The sequence below is a fragment of the Vanessa atalanta genome, chromosome 14 (assembly GCF_905147765.1).
Source record: "Vanessa atalanta chromosome 14, ilVanAtal1.2, whole genome shotgun sequence".
NCBI lineage: Eukaryota > Metazoa > Arthropoda > Insecta > Lepidoptera > Nymphalidae > Vanessa > Vanessa atalanta.
The window spans coordinates 7,462,337-7,486,688 of NC_061884.1; the positions used below are offsets into that span (position 1 = coordinate 7,462,337).

The following is a 24,352-nucleotide window of genomic DNA, read 5'->3' on the forward strand; positions in this document are numbered from 1 at the left end:
TATTCCATCTAAGGTTGATATTTTGTTGGGCGCTGAGGTGTTTCCCTCTATCATAAGAGACGGTCGTGTCGTAGGTGCGTGTGGGGGTCCCTATGCTATCAACAGTGTGTTTGGTTGGTTGGTTATGGGAGAGGTGAGAAATAAAAATCTAAACAACCTGCAGAAGGTATCTATGTCTAATTTTATATCTGATGAAAACCTCGATTCAATTTTGAAAAGGTTCTGTGAGATTGAATCAGAACCAGTTGTTGGCTCTTTTTTAAGCCTGGAGGAGAGGCGCTGTGAAGATCATTTTGTTTCAACTCATACTCGTGAAAAGAATGGGAGATATAGAATTAGATTGCCTTTTAAAACTGGTCGACCGGACTTAGGTAATTCGCGGGATATCGCTTTGCGGCGTTTATTAGCTTTGGAAGGAAGGTTCAACAAAAATGAATTATTGAAAAGGGCATATAGTGACTTTATGAAGGATTATTTGGATTCGGGTCACATGGAATTGGTTAAAATTAATTTGAGTGTTCGTTTTAGGCCTAACTACATTCCACATTCATTTATTCCTTCTGTGTTGATTAATATTCCTGAATGTGATAAGGAACTTAGTGTGAATTTTATTGCAGCAGAAGATGAAAGTGTCATCAAGGTGTTGGGTGTGCAATGGAATCCACAAAGTGATGTGTTCTACTATAATGTTAGACTCGATTCGTGTGAGTGTACCAAACGAGCAGTGTTATCTCAAATTGCTAAGTGTTACGATCCCTTAGGGTGGTTAAGCCCAGTCACATTGTTTGCTAAGTGTGTGATGCAACAATTGTGGGTGCGTGGTTTATCGTGGGATGAACCTTTACCAGTTGATCTTAAAAGGGTGTGGTTACAATATACTAAGGAGTTTTCAGTCTTGTCGAGTGTGAGAATAAATCGATTTGTATCGACGACTGCAGCTTTGATTGAGCTTCATGGGTTCTCAGATAGTTCTGAGCGTGGTTACGCTGCTGTTGTCTACTTTCGGGTTACTGCTGCTAATGGACGCAGTGAGACGTATTTACTTATGTCGAAATCTCGTGTTGCACCTCTTAAAAGGATTAGTATACCACGGTTGGAGTTGTGTGCTGCAGTAATTCTATCTCGTTTGATAAAATATGTTATGAACGTGTTCGAAGATGGAATAAAAATCGATAGAGTTTTTGCGTGGACTGATTCTACTATCGCTTTGTCCTGGATAAAGAGTTCATCTCATCAATATAAAACTTTTGTGGCTAATCGAGCCAGTGAGTGTCAGTGTAATGTTAGTCCTGAAAATTGGTTTCATATTGCTTCGGGACATAGGGGATAGTGAAGTTAATATTATAAATAGTGAAAGGCGTGTTATTAAAGCTTTTGTTTGTGTGAATGACATTGATTTTGATTTGCTACATAAGTACTCAGATCTTTCTAAGCTAGTGTGTGTTACGGCGTGGTGTTATCGGTTTAAAGTTAATTGTTTAAATGTTGAAAAAACTAAGTGTAATTATATTACTGGGTCGGAGTACAATTTAGCGTTATTGAATTTGATTAAGTTAGTTCAAAGAAATGAGTTTAGCGATGTGTTTAATTGTTTATCAAAAAATAGACCGTGTGCAACTGGTATACAAAGGCTAAAACCCTTTATAGATAGGTCTGGCATACTGCGTGTTGGCGGGCGGTTGTCTAATTCTTCGTTGAATAATGATATAAAAAATCAAATTATCTTACCTAAAAGAAATCATCTTACAAAATTAATTATTGATTATTACCATAAAATCTATTTACATGTTGGTGTACAAACATTACAATATTTATTGCAACAGAAGTATTGGATACTGTCAGCTCGTAGTATTGTTCGACAAAGAGTATTTCAGTGTATTACTTGTTTTAGGAATAAGTCGAAAGCTGTGCAACCGCTTATGGGCGATTTGCCTTCTTTTCGAGTGGATAGGTGTCGTGCTTTTTTACGTGTTGGTATTGATTATTGTGGGCCTTTTATGATAAAACTAGGAATTCATAGAAATGCCAAACTTTATAAGGCCTATGTGTGTTTGTTTGTGTGTATGGTGACTCGTGCAATCCACTTAGAGTTAGTGTCAGAATTAACAGCTGAAGCCTTTATTGCTGCTTTAAAACGATTTTGTAGCCGTCGAGGTGTGTGTACGGATGTGTACTGTGATTGTGGTCGAAACTTTGTGAAAGCGAGTAAAATGTTGTGTGAATATTGTGTCTTACATAATTCTAGTGATTTTAAAGACAAAGTTTCGAAGGAATGCCTAAAACAAAATATTAATTTTCATTTTAATCCACCATATTCACCACATATGGGTGGTATGTGGGAGATACAAGTACGTAGTTTCAAACATCACCTGAAGCGCGTGATAGGTCAGCGGACGCTTACATATGAGGAATTCTATACTATCGTATGTCAAATAGAGGCCGTGTTGAACTCTCGTCCAATTTGTCCGTTAAGTTCTGACCCTAGTGACCCACAGGCGTTAACACCTGGTCATTTTTTAATAGGTCAACCGCTTGTAGCTATACCTGAACCAAACGTAACAAATGAAAAATTAAATCGTTTGACTCGATGGCAACTTCTAAGTAATATCGTGCAGCATTATTGGCAACGATGGAGTCAAGAGTATCTCCATACGTTACAACAAAGGTCCAAGTGGACAGAGTCACGGAACAATGTTAAGATAGGCTCATTAGTGGTCCTCAAAGAGGACAATTTACCACCCTTGCAATGGCGTCTCGGTGTTATTGAGAATACGCATCCCGGCAAGGATGGTGTGGTTCGAGTGGTTTCTGTGCGTACTGCACAAGGTGTTTGCAAGCGTGCAGTTGTTAAAGTGTGTCCGCTCCCGGACAGTGAATAATATATTTTTGTATTTTAATCAATAATAGTATAGTTTAGTTATAGTGTAGTGTAGAAGCCGTCCGAGTGTTTATATTAGAGTGAGTGACTCTAAGGCGGGCGGTATGTAGCGTATTTAGGTGTATGCGTACGTTGAAACGTCTATGTTTTGTCTATGGAATGATTTTGACGTATGACGTACTTCCTTTTCTCTCTTCCCTTCTGGTGTGAGCCGCGGTAACGTGTGTTATGTGAGTGCGCCGCGCTTTTGAAATTAGCTTGTGTAACGGACTTATCCTTCTCCTATAATATCACCCATCCCTTTGGCTGTGTTCTTCGAGTGTATGAAGACCAAGGGAGCGCTCCCAAGAAGAACGTGTCTTCACCGAGCCCAGAGTTTTGAGGTAACACCCTTTTATACCTAAAATACAGTCCACTTTTCTCTCGCGCGTACAGTAAGTAATAATGCATACGTCATATTATAGATGTCCATGATTCAATTTTATTCGTCCCAAGTGAAGGAATTAGCACATCGGGATACGTGCTAGGGGTTGTACCCCTGCCAATAACGTTTTATGGAGTAAATGACCATGCACCGCACCGATTGAATCTTATATGGAATTATGGATACATGTTCAAAATTGCTAGTTCGATATAAATTTATTCACTAAGGGCATTTTTTTTAACAAACCTTTTAAAAATGTTGTATTCATGAAATCCTTACAAATAAAAATAAGTGAATTTTAATGATTTACATACAAAAATCAAATTCTTAATATCTTATACCACGTTATATATGTCATGAAATCATTGTACTGTTACAGTATGATATACAAATATTATCATATATTGTTCCACCAAACAGCACTTAGTATCGTTGTGTTCTAGTCGGTGAGTGACCTATTGTTACCGCAGGCAAGAGGGACATAAAATCTGGTACATTAGAGATTTAAGCAATGACCAATATTTCTCACGGCACAAATTATGGGCAGTGGTGATCACTTAACATCAAGTGACGCATTTGCTCGTCCGCCTCCACAAACATTTGACTAATAAACGAAACGAAAATCCTTAAAATAAGGAGTTATAATGAGTCAAAATTTGGAGTCACATGTTATTGAAATTTTAATGTTAACTAAGCGATTAGTTTTTATTTGATACTTACATTTGATATTTTAATGTTAAGAAATCACACTTAGGTATGTTCAAAGTTGATTCATTAATGCTCCAGCTAAGCTGGATTTATCAAAGTGTAACGAACATAACTTCTTGCAATATTTTATTGGAAGTCAATTTTTACTAACCGTTGCGTCTATTCATTTGCTATAAATTTATTTTGATTAAATTTCTAGACGATACTCAGAAAAATATATAGGCACAGAGTTTTGATTACTATGAAAGCATTCATATAAAAAAAAAATATGATGATGATATCGTTCTGAACGATTTTGGTGACGGGGACCAATCTCAGGTGAGATAAACCAACTACGTAGAACATACTATAGCGCAAACATAGGGCACTCTATTTCCTCACTCTCACTATCCGTTGGAACGGAAAATCTGGGACGAACGGGATGAGTTTAGCCGTGGGACCAACGGCTTTATGTGCTTTCCGAGGCACGAGAGTGTACACACTTCCAACTTCCAGACTGTTAGCGAGATTTTTGCGATACAAAAACCCCATAATTTTTTATCGATCGGATTTACGGTTTCAACCCAGGACCTCGAGACCAGATCTCCTTACATCTGGCCACTAGACCAACATGGCAATCAATATTAATTATTTCAAATAATTAATATTTATTTATTTAATATTATTAATAATTGTACAATACTTACATAACTAGTCATGATAATAATAAAATCAAACCGCATATACATAAAGAAGTATTATATAAAATTTACATTAAAAATAGAAGCACGCAAACATCGTCCTTGATAAATATCATGAGTTCATTCTTTAGACAACATTTGACATTAGCAACGAGACTAATCAGCGTCCATCTAAATAAAACAGGAATAGCTAACACGTCACGGTGTTCATGCGAATTGAATGTTCACAAAACAAACGTAGCTGGTACTTAATTAATTACATAGTTGTGTGCGGATCAAAACCAACAATGAATTGCAGAAATTGCATAATCACAAACCAAATTAAACAGTACGGCGGTTTAACCGAAATATTCATTGCATTGGAGTTAGTTTCTTGCTCATGGGCGGTGGTTGGGGTGCGCTTTTGGTAAACTAATTAATCATTAATAATACCAGACTTAACGTTCTGTATTTAATAATGTTTAATTTGTGCACATATTTTATATACACTAGTTACTCGCCCTAGCTTCACACGTTTAAATATTTTACATTTTTATTTGAATTCTATTTTATTTTTTCAATCAGAGACTTCAGAGACATTGTTTCCTTGACTTAACTAAATAAAATATCTTGTCTGTGACCTTTCAGCAGAAATTTTTGTCATTAATGTCTGCTGTTATATAGTATATGTTTTGCCTGACATGATTATATCTATAGAGCAATATCTTTATCTTTATACTTTATTGTACAACAGAGAAAATAAATAAATACAACATAGATCCAGTCTTAATAAAAGACGCGTACAATTTTGGCGACCTCATCCCTACATAGCGATCTCTTCCAGGCAACCAACGTACATATGTTTGAATTTATCTTCGCCTAATAATAAATTTCTATTATGGGTTAAATCTTCCAACAGAATTTTTACTTTCTATTATCTGACTAAGCCGTAATTACGCATTTACTTTTGATGCTGGTGAGTGGTGATTTTATGATGTACGTAGTATACAAAATCACATTTGATTCAGATAAAATATAAGCTTGATGTAAAAAAAATCTCTTTATTTTATTGCGTTACATGATTCGTTTTTTTACCGAGATCGTGACAACTAAAATTTCAATCGTAGCTAGATCTTTGACACAGTTTAATGAAACCACAAATAGCATCTTTATAGGTCAGTGTTTGGCAACGTTTCCAGTTTTAATTAAAATATATCGTTAACAAGTTATATATTACGCGGAAGATCGGGTCGGTCAAGCGACACAATAGTACCTAGTATTGATCTCCGATTACCATTTGTATTCACGGTCACTTAGGATCACCTTAACGACATGTCTATTATTTCTTAACCTTTATTAATTTATCTTTATGTATCCAAATTTTTGTATTATTTAATAACTGATTGTAACAGTATAATTTCGTATTTGTTTTTTTTTAATGGATAAAGATTTTATTTAAATAATAATATTCCTATTTTCCTCTTCAATTGAACGAAAATCTTGTGTTAAGAGTGGGTACGACGTTTATCCTTTTACATTAACCCTGAGGTACCGTACAGGTAGATCAATTAAATACCTTTTAAATTTTATAGAAATTTTATTTTTCTTTGGTAAATATTTTCTAATAATATGAATACGATTTGTTGTTTTACCTCTGAATATATTATAACTACGTCAATAATTAAGTACTTTTATTTATTTTTGTTTTACTTTCAGTTTTTATCCAAAAAAGATAAAGTTTTGATTTGAAAATAATCCTTACTAGAACAAGTATTAAAAGTAGATTGTGGATTAAAAATATTTTAGGCCTACAAGTATTATGTGTTATTTTATCCTACCGCCACCCAAAAGTACTCAGTGAGCCAGCGTTACTACAGCACAAGGGACATAACATCTTAGTTGCCAAGGTTGGTGGTGCATTGGCGATATAAGGAATGGTTAATATTTCTTACAGCACCATTGTCTATGGTCGGTGGTGATCACTTAACACCAGGTGGCGTTGCCATCCTACAGATTAAAAAAAATATATCTTGTAGATTTAACTTTTTCTTTTATATGTAATCGACTTTAACAATATAATGCGTATTTATTCCGAATAAAATGGAATACTTATTATTTTATTATACCAATCACGAATTGAGTTGCTTCGGATTAAATATTGAACATTTGAAAATCAAAACACTCTATTTACTACAATTATATTGATTGTAACTTAATAATTAACTACTAAGAATATTATATTATAGGTTAGTTTTATCTATTGTTTTTTCCAAGCATTAAATACATAAATGTATTACGAGTTGTGAACTATTTTAGATGTGGTAAGGAAAATTAATTTGAAGACTTTTTTTTATCTTTACTCACCTTTAAAAAAGAGATTAAAAGCTGCCCGCTAAACATAATGTTGTGTTGTTGTTTGTGATACAACCTTTATAAACAGTGGCTTAATGGATAGTTTGTGGAATCACGGGTTTCCACTTAGGTTGATAAAATGGGAAAGGAATTGCTATATCTTTAGTTGGTTGCATTTTTAATAGTATGTACAATTTCGTCTATATTTTACATTTGTTTTAATTAATTTTAGCTGACATTAAACATGGGTAAGTTCGCCATCTGTATAAATATAATATTCGGCTTATACTTATATATATACTCGTATATATTCTATATACAAGATATTATTGAAATTTCGTTGGAATTGAATATTGTTAAGTTTTTATTTGAAAATTTTCAACAAAATCTTTGAAATAAAACATATGCATTTAAAGTAAATAAATGAAGTGTATAAATAACACTTATGTCATGGAAATTGTACGACATGTCAATGGGATTTGAACTCGCTACCGTCAGTCAAGATCCACGTACATCTTTGTGTCAGCTATTTCTCAAATATAACGTTGCATGTAGACATGAATCATTGGGTCAATATTGATTGAATGTCGAACGGTATAAACGGAGCATTGGCGAGACTGAACGTTATTAATTAATTAAGGCCTCTAATTGAAACACTATAATAAGACCTCAGATTTTAACATTGCGAATATATATGAACAAGGAGAATAAGTCTTATTAATTCGAAACTATGCACACACTTTTTTGAGTTGTGATTATATGATATATTATACAAAGTTTTATAGATTGTTGTGAAAAAAAGAATATTTCGTTTTTTACGTCACAGAACTTTTTTAAACAAGAGTAATATAAAGTACTCTTGTTTAACTCCTATATTTTCCAAACCCGACTACACAAACAATATAGTACATATGTTTTAAATAATGCTTACTACAAGCGTACAAAAGGCGGTCTTATCGTTAAGATACCGATCTCTTCCACAACCTCTGGATAGAGGACATGGAATTGAATAAGGCGGGAAGTTGTACAAATGTTAATTAATACATACTAAAGAAAACATACATTACATAAAATGTATAGCATACAAATCTAGAAAACAGCAAAGTATACACATAGATTATAATAAGAATTTATTTATAGGACATTTTTAATTTTATACGTATTTATCTAAATATTTTGATTCGATGTAATAAAAAAATCATCCGTTTAAAATTTTCTATAACTTGAGATTTTCAAATGTTGTTTTATTTGTTTTGTAATCATATTATAGATTCTTTCAGTATATTTATATGTTTAAGTGTTACAATATAAATAAAAAAAAATAAGACAACATATATTTATTTCAAAACAAAACAATTATACTGTACAACAAACGTAAAATCAAGGCGCTTAATCACTTATAATCTTTACGAGTCGTGCCCATCATAACAATTTAACATCCACGACCTAAATATCAAGCCGGAGTACCATGTTTTAATTCTACCATCATGACACCAATATGGTGCACATAATTTTAGGAATTGCTACCATCGCTGCTTAACGAGCTCAACTAGCTAGTGACCGAACGCATCAAATTGTCGTTTGATACGCGTGTTGTGTTACTCTTTTTAATAACAACATGCAATATTATCAGGAATTAGAAATATGTAGGTATATTCCATGATGTGGTATTGTATTGCCTTGCTCGTGATGCGGCCTTGAATATTGATCTCATATCATTTACTTGACTTCAGTTGTTCGATTTGATTGTTTTGAATAATAGCAATAGATATCAATTTGGAATCGAAATTTATAAAAAAATATAAATGCATCTAAATGCCAAATCAAATTAGGGCTCAATTTGTAAGCAATTAATTGTTTCTTATCTAATTTTAGAACAGCTTCGATAAATTCCCGCGTAAAATTGATTTGTTTCATAATAAACAAAAAACATAAATAATAGAAAAATAAAATCGCTCTGCGTCTGTTTTGTACATACGGACGGAAACGTAGCTGGAGTTACTTTTTAATATAAACTTATTGTCATATATGTAATATTATATTGTTCTTTTTTCTAATAAATAAAACAAATGCTACGCTTTGAAACCAAGTTAACTAGCTGGTTTTAAATAATTAAGGACAAGCAACGCCCTTATTGGCCTAATGTTCAATTGAAGGTCTATCCTATTAAGTTAATAAGAGCTTAACACACTTCCGTGTCGATATACGAAGTATATAACTATATCTCAATATAAAATATGTATGCTCATTATTCGTTGTACTTCAAATGATTTATTGTTTATATATGTTTACAAGGTTTTTGTTTAATAGATTTATCAAGGTTTGTAATAAGCCAACTGACTGGAAGTTACCAGAAACAAAATTACACTTAAAACAAATAAATATTATAACTAATTATTTTATTAAAATAATAATTAAATACCTTTCAACGTTATTTATGTAATTTTTTTTTGTGGCGCAACATTATAAGTGTCAAACTTCTATATTAGAAAAAATAGTGAAGGATTAACGGATTATATTTTATCGACTAACTAATTGTATGTTAATAAAGTAAGAAATATCTTTCGCAAATCCATTACTAATAATGAAAATCCCGAATAACAAAACTTTATTTCATTTATTAAATTTTAATACGTAATATATCTCGACCTCAAGTCCATTCACACCCGCAGGTAATCGCATTGACATGATAAAATGATAAAGCTCAAGCTAAAGATAATTTTAATACTTAAATATTAATTTAATTTGAATAAAGTACGTTTAGAATATTAAAGACTTATTAGTAAATTTTAAAACTATTCCATCAAAGATATAGGCTGTGTTCTTATACACATAATAAATATGATATTATATTATGATATATAAGCAAAGTAACTTCAAATATTAAAAGTGAAGAAAACAAAATTATAACACATTTTTATTTTATATAAATATCGTTTTATAACTCTTTGTCATGTTTTAATCGTTCAATAAAAAATAATATCCTTTAAACTTACCTGATAATAAAACACTTAGGAGAAATGTAACAAACAACATTTTTTCTTTTCCGGACTTCATAATTAAATAGTTAACATTAAAATCAAGAACAATAAAAAAACGCAACCGAACGAATTTAAAATAACTATGACAGATAATTTTACCGCGTAAAAATGCGTTCAAATTTAAATTTAGAGCGTTCGTTCTAAAACACGCTCTAATTGATTTGTGCGGCAATCTCCATGCATGCGGGCGACTAGGCTTAATGCGACTGACGATGGTTACTTGTGCTTCGTTGACTGAGTTCGGAAACGGGACGCATATTGTAGTAAACATCACGCTTATTTTTAGAGCTATTACAATAGTCTACTTCTCCATAGAATGGAATGTCATTATAAATGGCAAAAGGTTCCGATACAGTTATTTTATGGATCTTTAAAACTAACAATTCTATCCAGAAATAGAACGTAACAAAGCAAATTGAATAAGTAGCTGTCTTTAAATGGAAATGATTTTGTAGATTTTGATTTTTTTTTTAATTTGTAGTAAAGCGTATATTTTTAAAAGTAACAAGGATTTTATAGTTTTTTATTTTTTTATTTGAGTAATTTTTCATTTTGTTGAACGAAAACTTGGTATTGTTAGCTTAATGTGATCATATTTTTTACCTCTAGCGAATCTTTTAAGGATCTTATTATGGAGGGCAATGAACAAGCAATGTGCTTTACTCCCCACTTAAATAAATCGCTTCTCTTTACTGAAAAGAATAGCATTAAGAAAAGGGAAGCATTTTAAGAAAGGGTGGAGAAACTGCAACGTTGCTTAATCGTTTGTTTGAATTTAGAAATATGGATTAATCACTCTCTCCTTAATACAAATAAGGCATTAATAATTTTAATATGAACAGCGTTATCGGGGTATACTTAGAATTTTAAGCGAATTATAAATAAGACGATACCAAAATAAGCAAACTTACTACAAGAGAAAAAAATAAATAAATATTAAAATGAATAATTATTTATTTTTAAATTTACTGAAGCTACTCTTTGAAATATTCAAGTCAAATACAAACATTCGTAAAAATGATATTAAAGTCATGAATTCTTATTCTAATTGCCTAAAGGAACTTAGGTACGTATTTATGCTGGCATAAAAATTAACGTCTTGTTTCGGAGTCTAATAGGTATAATTAAAATGTAACCCCTTCGTAAAGACAAAACTCTGTTCTAATTTATTTTTCCGGTTACAGATACAGTTAATGTTTTTGAAAATATCCTTTTCTGGGAAATCATAAATTCATTCTCATAGCGCCGAAACAAACCATACTGGAATAACAAAATTTTATAACATTTTTTTTTTCAACAATCCTTGCTGTTTTTGAGTCTTTCGGTTAGGCCAATTGAGCCCAAAAAATAGGAGTAATTACTATAATTTGCATAGAGCTGAATTTTTTTACAAATGTTCGAAAAAGCATTAGAAAGTTATGTTCTAGCGGGGTGCATGTTAAAAATAATGCACCAAGTTGGGGTACTATGTCACAGTTGGCGTGGAAACGTGTGCATATTAAGAAAAACACGACTTTTTTAACATTTTTAATCGTTATACCTGAGAAACGGTGACTCTTAAGAAAAAAAGTTTTGAAATAATTTCTATAGATACTTTTTAGATTTTGAATTGATTAATTGTTGATCTACAATTAGTCTATTTGTATGATAAAACTTAACTCTTAAAATTATATTTGCAAATGATGACCTTGAAAAGTAAATTTAAATTTAATTAAATTATCCTGCTAATGTCGGATCGATGGTAACTTTTTACATTTCATTTTTAATGATGATCCGATTATTCGTACAAATTTTCAGCTTTATGCGAATTTTAGTGAACCTGCATGTCTATTAGGTCCTATTTAAGTGTCACGGTAGCATGCGAAAGCGATCCCGTGGAACCCGCCGATGAGACGAAAGCAATCTTACTTAATTGTAAGGTTCGGCTAACAATCAAGTGACTTAAATATTAAGATTTTCCAATTCCCATTTCCATTATCACAATGTTAAACAATACCAGCAGATTGGTGAGGCTTTCAGGACAAGGTCGCATAAAAGTAAAAACAGCGAGGGACGATCGATTGTTGTGAGTACTGTTTTATGAAATTGTACTACGACTATTTTTCGTTCAAGATCTAAGCTGTAGGAAGTTTGATAAGTAAATGTAAGTACCAAAACCTTAAGAAGACATACTGATAATGCTGTTTGAATACTTATTTTTTCAATTCTTCTGCCCTTTCTTGCCTTTCTGAACTAATGATGCGCGAAGACTACTTTCCACTAACGAATATCGCTTTCATCAAAGGGCGATATAAAAGATACACATATTTCTTGATGTGATGTCAAGTACATACAAATAAAGCCTCAATATAAATCAACAAAAATATAATTTTGAACAAATATAAAGGACTATAATGCGTAATTTTTAACAAAACAACTTATATCGTTAAATATACATTCACTTTCAGCGGCACGATTTCAATACAGTATTGGTCATAACCAACACTGCACTAAAAGGAAAAAGTATAATCTTCTTTAGCTCAATTGGGCCAGCATTGCAAATTGAATGGAAAAACAGATAATATGTGCCAAGCCTTTAGGCAGGAAAACAATTTCCCCTCTTAGGGTTGTTTAAGCCACGTTTCAACCCTCTAATTGTGGGTAAACGCCGTAAGCCTCTAACGTTTTACGAAATACAACTCGATGTTGCCCATGTCGTATTGTACGTCTGTGTCAATTAGCTCATGCTTGTGTAGGTGTTGTATCACATGCATTTTCCTCTATATCTGTTATTACGTATTATCTCAACGATTGTATATTCGATATACCCACAGATAAAAAAGAAAAATAAATGATTTTTAATATATAAGAAATCTTTAAATTTAATCTGATATAGGTATAATTTCACAAAGTTAATCTAACAATTGCTTAACTAGTTTACAATATAACGCCAATCGCTCATCAATTGTAGAACTAAATCTCAAAGAGCCAGTCCTTAACCACCGACCATTTCATGAACTATATCAATTTTCAGCATCTGTGCAGTTATCCCTTGCATTGGACTGAACATTGCGAAACCTTGCCCGAGGACCTTTCAACTTTATTATAGACAAAGTTGCAACCAAACCGCTTAAACTCCATCTAGGTTTACTAACTGGCTTCAAAGTACATCGTGATGTTGGATTTAGACTCTAACAATGAGATGTGATTCCTAAGCAAACCGTTTTTTCTAAGTTAGTCTACGTAACGTACTAGCATGACTCTGATACATTTATTACAATTTATCTTAAGAAAATTCTAAATCATACAAAATAGCGACGTACGAAGATAAAGCTTCCTATACATTTAACTATATTTACTGTTTTGAAATAAAAATGCAATAATAAGAAATGAGGTTTTTTATTTTATAATAAGTATAAGGATATGAAAATGGGCCAGCTTATAGTACGTTAGTTGTTATCACTTGCCTTTTAATAAAAAATGTGAAGGTATCTACCCAATCAGGCTTACACGAAAACCCTACCATAAAGTAAAAAATGTGATACGTTAAAAAATTCGCGATATTAACCGCAGATTATGGCGTTATATCTGGGCAACACCATAGATTTTTTTATGTGTTTGTAAATATTTTATATTTTATTTATATGCTTAGCAGTGAAACATCACGATAAAACCTAGATTGTATGATTTTCACCCCACATTTGTATCCACCAACCCACCCTGGAATAGCCTCGAGCCTTCTTCTTAAGAGAAAAGAAGCCTTTGCTCACCTGTAAGAGATTTACAGACTAACTGCCATTACTTTTATTTATATTGCACGCACAATTATTTTTTTCCATTATTTTTGAAAAAAAATAAATTAATAAAAAATAGCGTCATACGTACGATTTTCCATATAAAGAAATTTAAATATAATTATTCCGAATTCTGTTAATAATATTAATAAACGAATAAATATCTGTATTAACTCGTAGTCCATATTTCATTGTAAAACATTCATATTAATTCATAAAAAATGATACATTTTATATTAATTTCAGATTCTTTAATTTCAATAATTTAATTTAAAAATCTTGCGGGATTTTCTGTAAAATCTACTTTCCTAACCGGTGGTAGCTTGATACTTAATTAAATACTGTAATATGTCAATTTAAAGGTGATTATAAGAGCATACAGGTAATAAATAATACATATTTGTATTTTTTTTTTATGTAATTAACTTAATATTAATTTAGTGTTAATATAATGATTTTATAAAGCCCAGTTCTCGACCTTGCAGTAATGTTATTACTTAAATATTTATATATAATGTAAGGGTAAGGTTTAAGTTATTAATTCTCTTTTATGAGTCTTTTATACTTTAATATAACAAATGAATGTGTGAATTTCTTCTTTTTTAATGGACACTACACTAGTTAGAACGTTAATCCAATTTATTATACAGAAGCGAGTTCTATTATAGAACGCGTTACTTGCATATGGGGCCATTTTCATGAAAATTTTCCTTTAGTTTTTTAATGCCCAACTGTCTAACTCTAAGAGAATAATTATATTTAAATGTTATAACTAGTTCAGACTTTGAATACTAGTTACGAATAACACATAGTTGTGAGATAGAAGGACTTTATAGCTCGGATACCATGGTTGACATTGTGGTAGCAAAAAAAGGAATTGATAAGTTGATGATATTAGAAATGTATGGTTGTTACCATCAAATGATTTATTGTTATAAGCTGTTGGTAAATAAAAAATATTTTTATACTATTGTATTCTGCGATTGCTTCTAGTAAACTTTTTCTAGAGGCAAACGATTACTGATAATGATTTGATGTTTTAATTGCTTTATTGTGTTCTCGTGTCTCATTTCTGTATGTCTCACTTATTTACTTCTGCCAAAATGAGTGAGTAATATTTGTTTTTTTTTTTCCATGACAATGAATAGATTGATATACATTATATTATTCTCATTCATGTTTAATTAAGACTTACCGACGATTTTTATTCGTTGACTTACGTACGTAATACCATTTACTAATTTGTATGTACATATTCTGGGGCCCTATAATTACATGTATTACTTATAAATGGCTTCGCGATCTTTAACAAGCGTTAGCTATTTTTACTTTGCCTGCCTTCATTATAGCGTGACATTACATATATTATCATTATGCCATCAAGTATTCAGAATAAAAAAATATAATAACGAACACTACTCAAACTAAAACGAGTCTCACGATCAATCAGTACAAGAAAAAGAACTCCAACTTATATCAGATGAAATAGGAAACCACTCGGCGCGTCGCAAACTTCCCAGTGATTACATTAGTTATGTAGAAACTTCTGGAAGAAAGTACGGAACCGCTAGCCAAATTAACGATGGAAGTTACGTGTGAATAAATGCCGCTCAAAGCGATAAATCTGAGTGAAAACTTGAATTTTACTGAAACAAATATGAAAGTAAATGAATAAAAAATTAATTTTAATATAAATCAAATGCAATATCAAATACTATATATTCTAGTATAAAAGAATGGAATTTCCTTAACCTCGTAGTCTTTTGGGATGAAAATCTGACAAGATTCGACAGAGTTCAGCAACCGGATCAACGGCTTTCTGATGCAAAAGAACGGTAATATTAATAAAACTGTCCAACTCCTAACTCCAAACTAAAACTTGTCCTTAGAAAAAAAATCTTATTTCCCAGAATAATAAGGTCTGCAACAATAAAAGCTCTAGATCAAATCGCTAGATAAAAGAGACAATGAACATATACATATATGAATATATAAACGTCACTTCGTGGACTGCAGTTTGGTGAACGAGCAAATGGGCCACCTGATGGTAAATGGTAACAGCTGCCCGTAGGTAGACTCTGACATCGTAAAAAAATTTTAACCAACCTTGGGTACAGAAATTCGGAATTTATATTAAATGTGTATTACAAACAAATAATAATATTAAATAAAATAAAGTATTAATTGCTCATGATCATACTGCTGATTTTACATACATTATTTATTATTAATAATCTGTAATCAAAGATTTTAAATCCATTGAAAAATTTTACACTGAAAATAAATTATGTGAAAAAGTAAATACGTGTATTCGTATTTTTTCCAACTACTGTCGAGTGTATTGTAAGGAATTTAGACAAAAACACCATTTAATAACGTATTATTTTGTAAACGCTTCCTGTTGTTTAAAACTAATAGTATATAACAGTATATGTAATAAAATTATTATATAATAATTTTAGAGGAAAGATTGATCTTCAAAATTATTACTTAAAAATCACTAGTCTATAGTTTTATTTACCAGTTAAAACTTTTGGTCTCTGCCTTAAATTAAGTTTATAACTGCTCCAATAAATAAATCTATTATGTTTTGTTAAATAAGTATTGTATTTTTTTTTGTGTAGCTCCGAGAAACCCAAACCGCTTTTTGCCTTGAAATTTCGACTCCCTATGCATTTTGATTCGCTGAGAACGAATATGATATTTAAAATTGGTGCCAATTTTATTTTCAAGGACAAATCTAGTAAGAAATAATGGACGTTTATTGTTATACATATTGGTCTTAGAGGAAAGTTAAGTTACATTTAAGAGGATTGAAAATTTTGTTCATACAGTATTCGTGCCAATAACTTCTCAGAAATATGTCATAGAACCGAATAAGCAAACCCAAAAGATCCGAAGGTGCGGAGAGAGGTAATCCTCGCCAGATACTAGCGGTGTTGATACCTGCGCCTTGATACGCAAGGGTGGAGTGGATTCACCTTCCACATCGGCAGAGACGTCTCGAAGCGAAATTCTAGTGATAAGTATTTTTAATTTGAGGTTGAAACTTGAGCTCGAGATGGATTTGTTTTTATAATATCTCGAGGCTGGTGCATTAATTACCTTTTAATGGAGTAGTATCAGAGGGGAGGAGGCACTTCTGCACCTATCTCAATTCTCCCCTGCCTGCCAGTGAACTCCGAATTTTCAATTATACCTACTATGAAAATTGATAGAATCAGGCAAAATATACACATTTTGGAGCATTTTTTTCTCAGAAACTATCTTCTCATGACCTGCATTTTTGCGGAACATATTGTTCGCTAAGAATAATATTTATTACTATAAGCATGAATCGTGTAATTTTTTCTCTAGATTCGACTTTCCACTTCTTTATCAACGCATTCAAACTCAGTGAGTCAAAATAGATGTTAAAATATAAAATTTCAAGGAAAAAGCGGCTCGGCTTTTCGGTAATTTATCACCTTTTTTATTAATACTAACAATACGAAGCTGTTATTTTATCTGATAAAAGGATTTGCTTTGGCCATATTACTAATAAATCGAAGAGGTTTAATAGGGAACCTAAACCAACCTTTTGGTTAGCCTATGAATATTACTATTGATTCGTTCAATTTGTTATACAAATATAAGACGGTTAAATATATGGTATAAAGTGAATAAAATATTCAAATATGTTACTGGAATATTTCAAATCTCGTATAAAACAGATTTAAGCCGGCTGCTTTTAGAAAAATGTTATGAAATGGGTAAGCGGAAATAAAATATTGACAAATAGAATTTATTCACGGGAAATCATTCTAAAATATTTCAGCGCTTGCGACATCGGCTCAAATGCGATTCAGATATACAGAGTATGCAGACGCTTTAGACGAAATTAAATACATGATATTCGGAGAATAACCAAATATTAACTACCTTGGATGTAAATAAATCTTATACCTGTAAAAGAAAAAACTCGAAGGTCCTCATTTTTCAACGATAAATAAGAAATCCCGAGAATTATGTGCTATGTGCGCGATCTGTTCGTTTTACTACTACGCCTATGATAATAAAATTAAGGTTTAGTTGGTAGCACTAAGTTTTTTCGCACACTAAAAACCTTGAACACTTTTATCAGTCAATTTATTCGCACTCCGTACGCTGCAACATCTTTCCACTAACGAATATCGCTTTCATCAAAGGGCGATATAAAAGATACACATATTTCTTGATGTGATGTCAAGTACATACAAATAAAGCCTCAATATAAATCAACAAAAATATAATTTTGAACAAATATAAAGGACTATAATGCGTAATTTTTAACAAAACAACTTATATCGTTAAATATACATTCACTTTCAGCGGCACGATTTCAATACAGTATTGGTCATAACCAACACTGCACTAAAAGGAAAAAGTATAATCTTCTTTAGCTCAATTGGGCCAGCATTGCAAATTGAATGGAAAAACAGATAATATGTGCCAAGCCTTTAGGCAGGAAAACAATTTCCCCTCTTAGGGTTGTTTAAGCCACGTTTCAACCCTCTAATTGTGGGTAAACGCCGTAAGCCTCTAACGTTTTACGAAATACAACTCGATGTTGCCCATGTCGTATTGTACGTCTGTGTCAATTAGCTCATGCTTGTGTAGGTGTTGTATCACATGCATTTTCCTCTATATCTGTTATTACGTATTATCTCAACGATTGTATATTCGATATACCCACAGATAAAAAAGAAAAATAAATGATTTTTAATATATAAGAAATCTTTAAATTTAATCTGATATAGGTATAATTTCACAAAGTTAATCTAACAATTGCTTAACTAGTTTACAATATAACGCCAATCGCTCATCAATTGTAGAACTAAATCTCAAAGAGCCAGTCCTTAACCACCGACCATTTCATGAACTATATCAATTTTCAGCATCTGTGCAGTTATCCCTTGCATTGGACTGAACATTGCGAAACCTTGCCCGAGGACCTTTCAACTTTATTATAGACAAAGTTGCAACCAAACCGCTTAAACTCCATCTAGGTTTACTAACTGGCTTCAAAGTACATCGTGATGTTGGATTTAGACTCTAACAATGAGATGTGATTCCTAAGCAAACCGTTTTTTCTAAGTTAGTCTACGTAACGTACTAGCATGACTCTGATACATTTATTACAATTTATCTTAAGAAAATTCTAAATCATACAAAATAGCGACGTACGAAGATAAAGCTTCCTATACATTTAACTATATTTACTGTTTTGAAATAAAAATGCAATAATAAGAAATGAGGTTTTTTATTTTATAATAAGTATAAGGATATGAAAATGGGCCAGCTTATAGTACGTTAGTTGTTATCACTTGCCTTTTAATAAAAAATGTGAAGGTATCTACCCAATCAGGCTTACACGAAAACCCTACCATAAAGTAAAAAATGTGATACGTTAAAAAATTCGCGATATTAACCGCAGATTATGGCGTTATATCTGGGCAACACCATAGATTTTTTTATGTGTTTGTAAATATTTTATATTTTATTTATATGCTTAGCAGTGAAACATCACGATAAAACCTAGATTGTATGATTTTCACCCCACATTTGTATCCACCAACCCACCCTGGAATAGCCTCGAGCCTTCTTCTTAAGAGAAAAGAAGCCTTTGCTCACCTGTAAGAGATTTACAGACTAACTGCCATTACTTTTATTTATATTGCACGCACAATTATTTTTTTCCATTATTTTTGAAAAAAAATAAATTAATAAAAAATAGCGTCATACGTACGATTTTCCATATAAAGAAATTTAAATATAATTATTCCGAATTCTGTTAATAATATTAATAAACGAATAAATATCTGTATTAACTCGTAGTCCATATTTCATTGTAAAACATTCATATTAATTCATAAAAAATGATACATTTTATATTAATTTCAGATTCTTTAATTTCAATAATTTAATTTAAAAATCTTGCGGGATTTTCTGTAAAATCTACTTTCCTAACCGGTGGTAGCTTGATACTTAATTAAATACTGTAATATGTCAATTTAAAGGTGATTATAAGAGCATACAGGTAATAAATAATACATATTTGTATTTTTTTTTTATGTAATTAACTTAATATTAATTTAGTGTTAATATAATGATTTTATAAAGCCCAGTTCTCGACCTTGCAGTAATGTTATTACTTAAATATTTATATATAATGTAAGGGTAAGGTTTAAGTTATTAATTCTCTTTTATGAGTCTTTTATACTTTAATATAACAAATGAATGTGTGAATTTCTTCTTTTTTAATGGACACTACACTAGTTAGAACGTTAATCCAATTTATTATACAGAAGCGAGTTCTATTATAGAACGCGTTACTTGCATATGGGGCCATTTTCATGAAAATTTTCCTTTAGTTTTTTAATGCCCAACTGTCTAACTCTAAGAGAATAATTATATTTAAATGTTATAACTAGTTCAGACTTTGAATACTAGTTACGAATAACACATAGTTGTGAGATAGAAGGACTTTATAGCTCGGATACCATGGTTGACATTGTGGTAGCAAAAAAAGGAATTGATAAGTTGATGATATTAGAAATGTATGGTTGTTACCATCAAATGATTTATTGTTATAAGCTGTTGGTAAATAAAAAATATTTTTATACTATTGTATTCTGCGATTGCTTCTAGTAAACTTTTTCTAGAGGCAAACGATTACTGATAATGATTTGATGTTTTAATTGCTTTATTGTGTTCTCGTGTCTCATTTCTGTATGTCTCACTTATTTACTTCTGCCAAAATGAGTGAGTAATATTTGTTTTTTTTTTTCCATGACAATGAATAGATTGATATACATTATATTATTCTCATTCATGTTTAATTAAGACTTACCGACGATTTTTATTCGTTGACTTACGTACGTAATACCATTTACTAATTTGTATGTACATATTCTGGGGCCCTATAATTACATGTATTACTTATAAATGGCTTCGCGATCTTTAACAAGCGTTAGCTATTTTTACTTTGCCTGCCTTCATTATAGCGTGACATTACATATATTATCATTATGCCATCAAGTATTCAGAATAAAAAAATATAATAACGAACACTACTCAAACTAAAACGAGTCTCACGATCAATCAGTACAAGAAAAAGAACTCCAACTTATATCAGATGAAATAGGAAACCACTCGGCGCGTCGCAAACTTCCCAGTGATTACATTAGTTATGTAGAAACTTCTGGAAGAAAGTACGGAACCGCTAGCCAAATTAACGATGGAAGTTACGTGTGAATAAATGCCGCTCAAAGCGATAAATCTGAGTGAAAACTTGAATTTTACTGAAACAAATATGAAAGTAAATGAATAAAAAATTAATTTTAATATAAATCAAATGCAATATCAAATACTATATATTCTAGTATAAAAGAATGGAATTTCCTTAACCTCGTAGTCTTTTGGGATGAAAATCTGACAAGATTCGACAGAGTTCAGCAACCGGATCAACGGCTTTCTGATGCAAAAGAACGGTAATATTAATAAAACTGTCCAACTCCTAACTCCAAACTAAAACTTGTCCTTAGAAAAAAAATCTTATTTCCCAGAATAATAAGGTCTGCAACAATAAAAGCTCTAGATCAAATCGCTAGATAAAAGAGACAATGAACATATACATATATGAATATATAAACGTCACTTCGTGGACTGCAGTTTGGTGAACGAGCAAATGGGCCACCTGATGGTAAATGGTAACAGCTGCCCGTAGGTAGACTCTGACATCGTAAAAAAATTTTAACCAACCTTGGGTACAGAAATTCGGAATTTATATTAAATGTGTATTACAAACAAATAATAATATTAAATAAAATAAAGTATTAATTGCTCATGATCATACTGCTGATTTTACATACATTATTTATTATTAATAATCTGTAATCAAAGATTTTAAATCCATTGAAAAATTTTACACTGAAAATAAATTATGTGAAAAAGTAAATACGTGTATTCGTATTTTTTCCAACTACTGTCGAGTGTATTGTAAGGAATTTAGACAAAAACACCATTTAATAACGTATTATTTTGTAAACGCTTCCTGTTGTTTAAAACTAATAGTATATAACAGTATATGTAATAAAATTATTATATAATAATTTTAGAGGAAAGATTGATCTTCAAAATTATTACTTAAAAATCACTAGTCTATAGTTTTATTTACCAGTTAAAACTTTTGGTCTCTGCCTTAAATTAAGTTTATAACTGCTCCAATAAATAAATCTATTATGTTTTGTTAAATAAGTATTGTATTTTTTTTTGTGTAGCTCCGAGAAACCCAAACCGCTTTTTGCCTTGAAATTTCGACTCCCTATGCATTTTGATTCGCTGAGAACGAATATGATATTTAAAATTGGTGCCAATTTTATTTTCAAGGACAAATCTAGTAAGAAATAATGGACGTTTATTGTTATACATATTGGTCTTAGAGGAAAGTTAAGTTACATTTAAGAGGATTGAAAATTTTGTTCATACAGTATTCGTGCCAATAACTTCTCAGAAATATGTCATAGAACCGAATAAGCAAACCCAAAAGATCCGAAGGTGCGGAGAGAGGTAATCCTCGCCAGATACTAGCGGTGTTGATACCTGCGCCTTGATACGCAAGGGTGGAGTGGATTCACCTTCCACATCGGCAGAGACGTCTCGAAGCGAAATTCTAGTGATAAGTATTTTTAATTTGAGGTTGAAACTTGAGCTCGAGATGGATTTGTTTTTATAATATCTCGAGGCTGGTGCATTAATTACCTTTTAATGGAGTAGTATCAGAGGGGAGGAGGCACTTCTGCACCTATCTCAATTCTCCCCTGCCTGCCAGTGAACTCCGAATTTTCAATTATACCTACTATGAAAATTGATAGAATCAGGCAAAATATACACATTTTGGAGCATTTTTTTCTCAGAAACTATCTTCTCATGACCTGCATTTTTGCGGAACATATTGTTCGCTAAGAATAATATTTATTACTATAAGCATGAATCGTGTAATTTTTTCTCTAGATTCGACTTTCCACTTCTTTATCAACGCATTCAAACTCAGTGAGTCAAAATAGATGTTAAAATATAAAATTTCAAGGAAAAAGCGGCTCGGCTTTTCGGTAATTTATCACCTTTTTTATTAATACTAACAATACGAAGCTGTTATTTTATCTGATAAAAGGATTTGCTTTGGCCATATTACTAATAAATCGAAGAGGTTTAATAGGGAACCTAAACCAACCTTTTGGTTAGCCTATGAATATTACTATTGATTCGTTCAATTTGTTATACAAATATAAGACGGTTAAATATATGGTATAAAGTGAATAAAATATTCAAATATGTTACTGGAATATTTCAAATCTCGTATAAAACAGATTTAAGCCGGCTGCTTTTAGAAAAATGTTATGAAATGGGTAAGCGGAAATAAAATATTGACAAATAGAATTTATTCACGGGAAATCATTCTAAAATATTTCAGCGCTTGCGACATCGGCTCAAATGCGATTCAGATATACAGAGTATGCAGACGCTTTAGACGAAATTAAATACATGATATTCGGAGAATAACCAAATATTAACTACCTTGGATGTAAATAAATCTTATACCTGTAAAAGAAAAAACTCGAAGGTCCTCATTTTTCAACGATAAATAAGAAATCCCGAGAATTATGTGCTATGTGCGCGATCTGTTCGTTTTACTACTACGCCTATGATAATAAAATTAAGGTTTAGTTGGTAGCACTAAGTTTTTTCGCACACTAAAAACCTTGAACACTTTTATCAGTCAATTTATTCGCACTCCGTACGCTGCAACATCACAAGTATACTTCGCTTTTACTCATATTTTTTAACATAGAAATATATTGAACATGTGATACCTGAAGAGAGAAAGTAAATCTAAAGATAACATCCAAGAAACCCTATGACTGCCTCGTTAGTCCAGTGGATAAGGCCATAGATTCAGAGGTTCTTGTTTTAAACCCCAGATGGAGCCGCTAAAAGTTATTAATTTATTCGTCGAATAATTATCTATAACACCTCGGAATCAGGAAGTTGGAAGTGTATACGACTGTGTGTGTGTGTACCTCAGAAAGCAAGTAAAGCCGTGGGTCTTCTCTCTTTCCGGTTGTGGTTGGATTTGCCGTCCCATCGAATAATGACAGTAAGGTTACCTATGTTTTCGAAGATACTTGCACACTATAATATGTCCTGAGTAGTTGACTCATCACTCTAGAGATTAGCTGCCGTGACGTTCAAGATGACATCATCAGCCTCGCGGTACGAGTGAAGATGGTCAAATCTTAGATTTGTTAGTTCTGCTATATTATGCACCACAAACAGCTTATATTTTAATTTGACTTCCAAAGCTCCGATGATGTACAATAAACATTAAAATTTTTAATGTATATTAGACATAAAATAAAAATGGCTATAATATTTCTTTTATCTTTATTTAGTAACAAAGACATAAGCGCAAAAAAATATTTAAAAAATATAAATAT

At 31.6% G+C, this 24,352-nt stretch overlaps 1 protein-coding gene across 1 annotated transcript in view; it reads right to left on the bottom strand.

Moving 5' to 3' along the window:
- Positions 1-10,271, bottom strand: part of LOC125068689 (fasciclin-2-like) — a 29,083-nt gene extending 18,812 nt beyond the window's left edge. The window contains exon 1 of the mRNA XM_047677965.1: positions 10,018-10,271. Within this exon, the coding sequence (XP_047533921.1) occupies positions 10,018-10,078 (61 nt within the window). The 5' untranslated portion in view covers positions 10,079-10,271. The remainder of the gene's footprint in view (positions 1-10,017) is intronic.
- Positions 10,272-24,352: the final 14,081 nt, after the last annotated feature.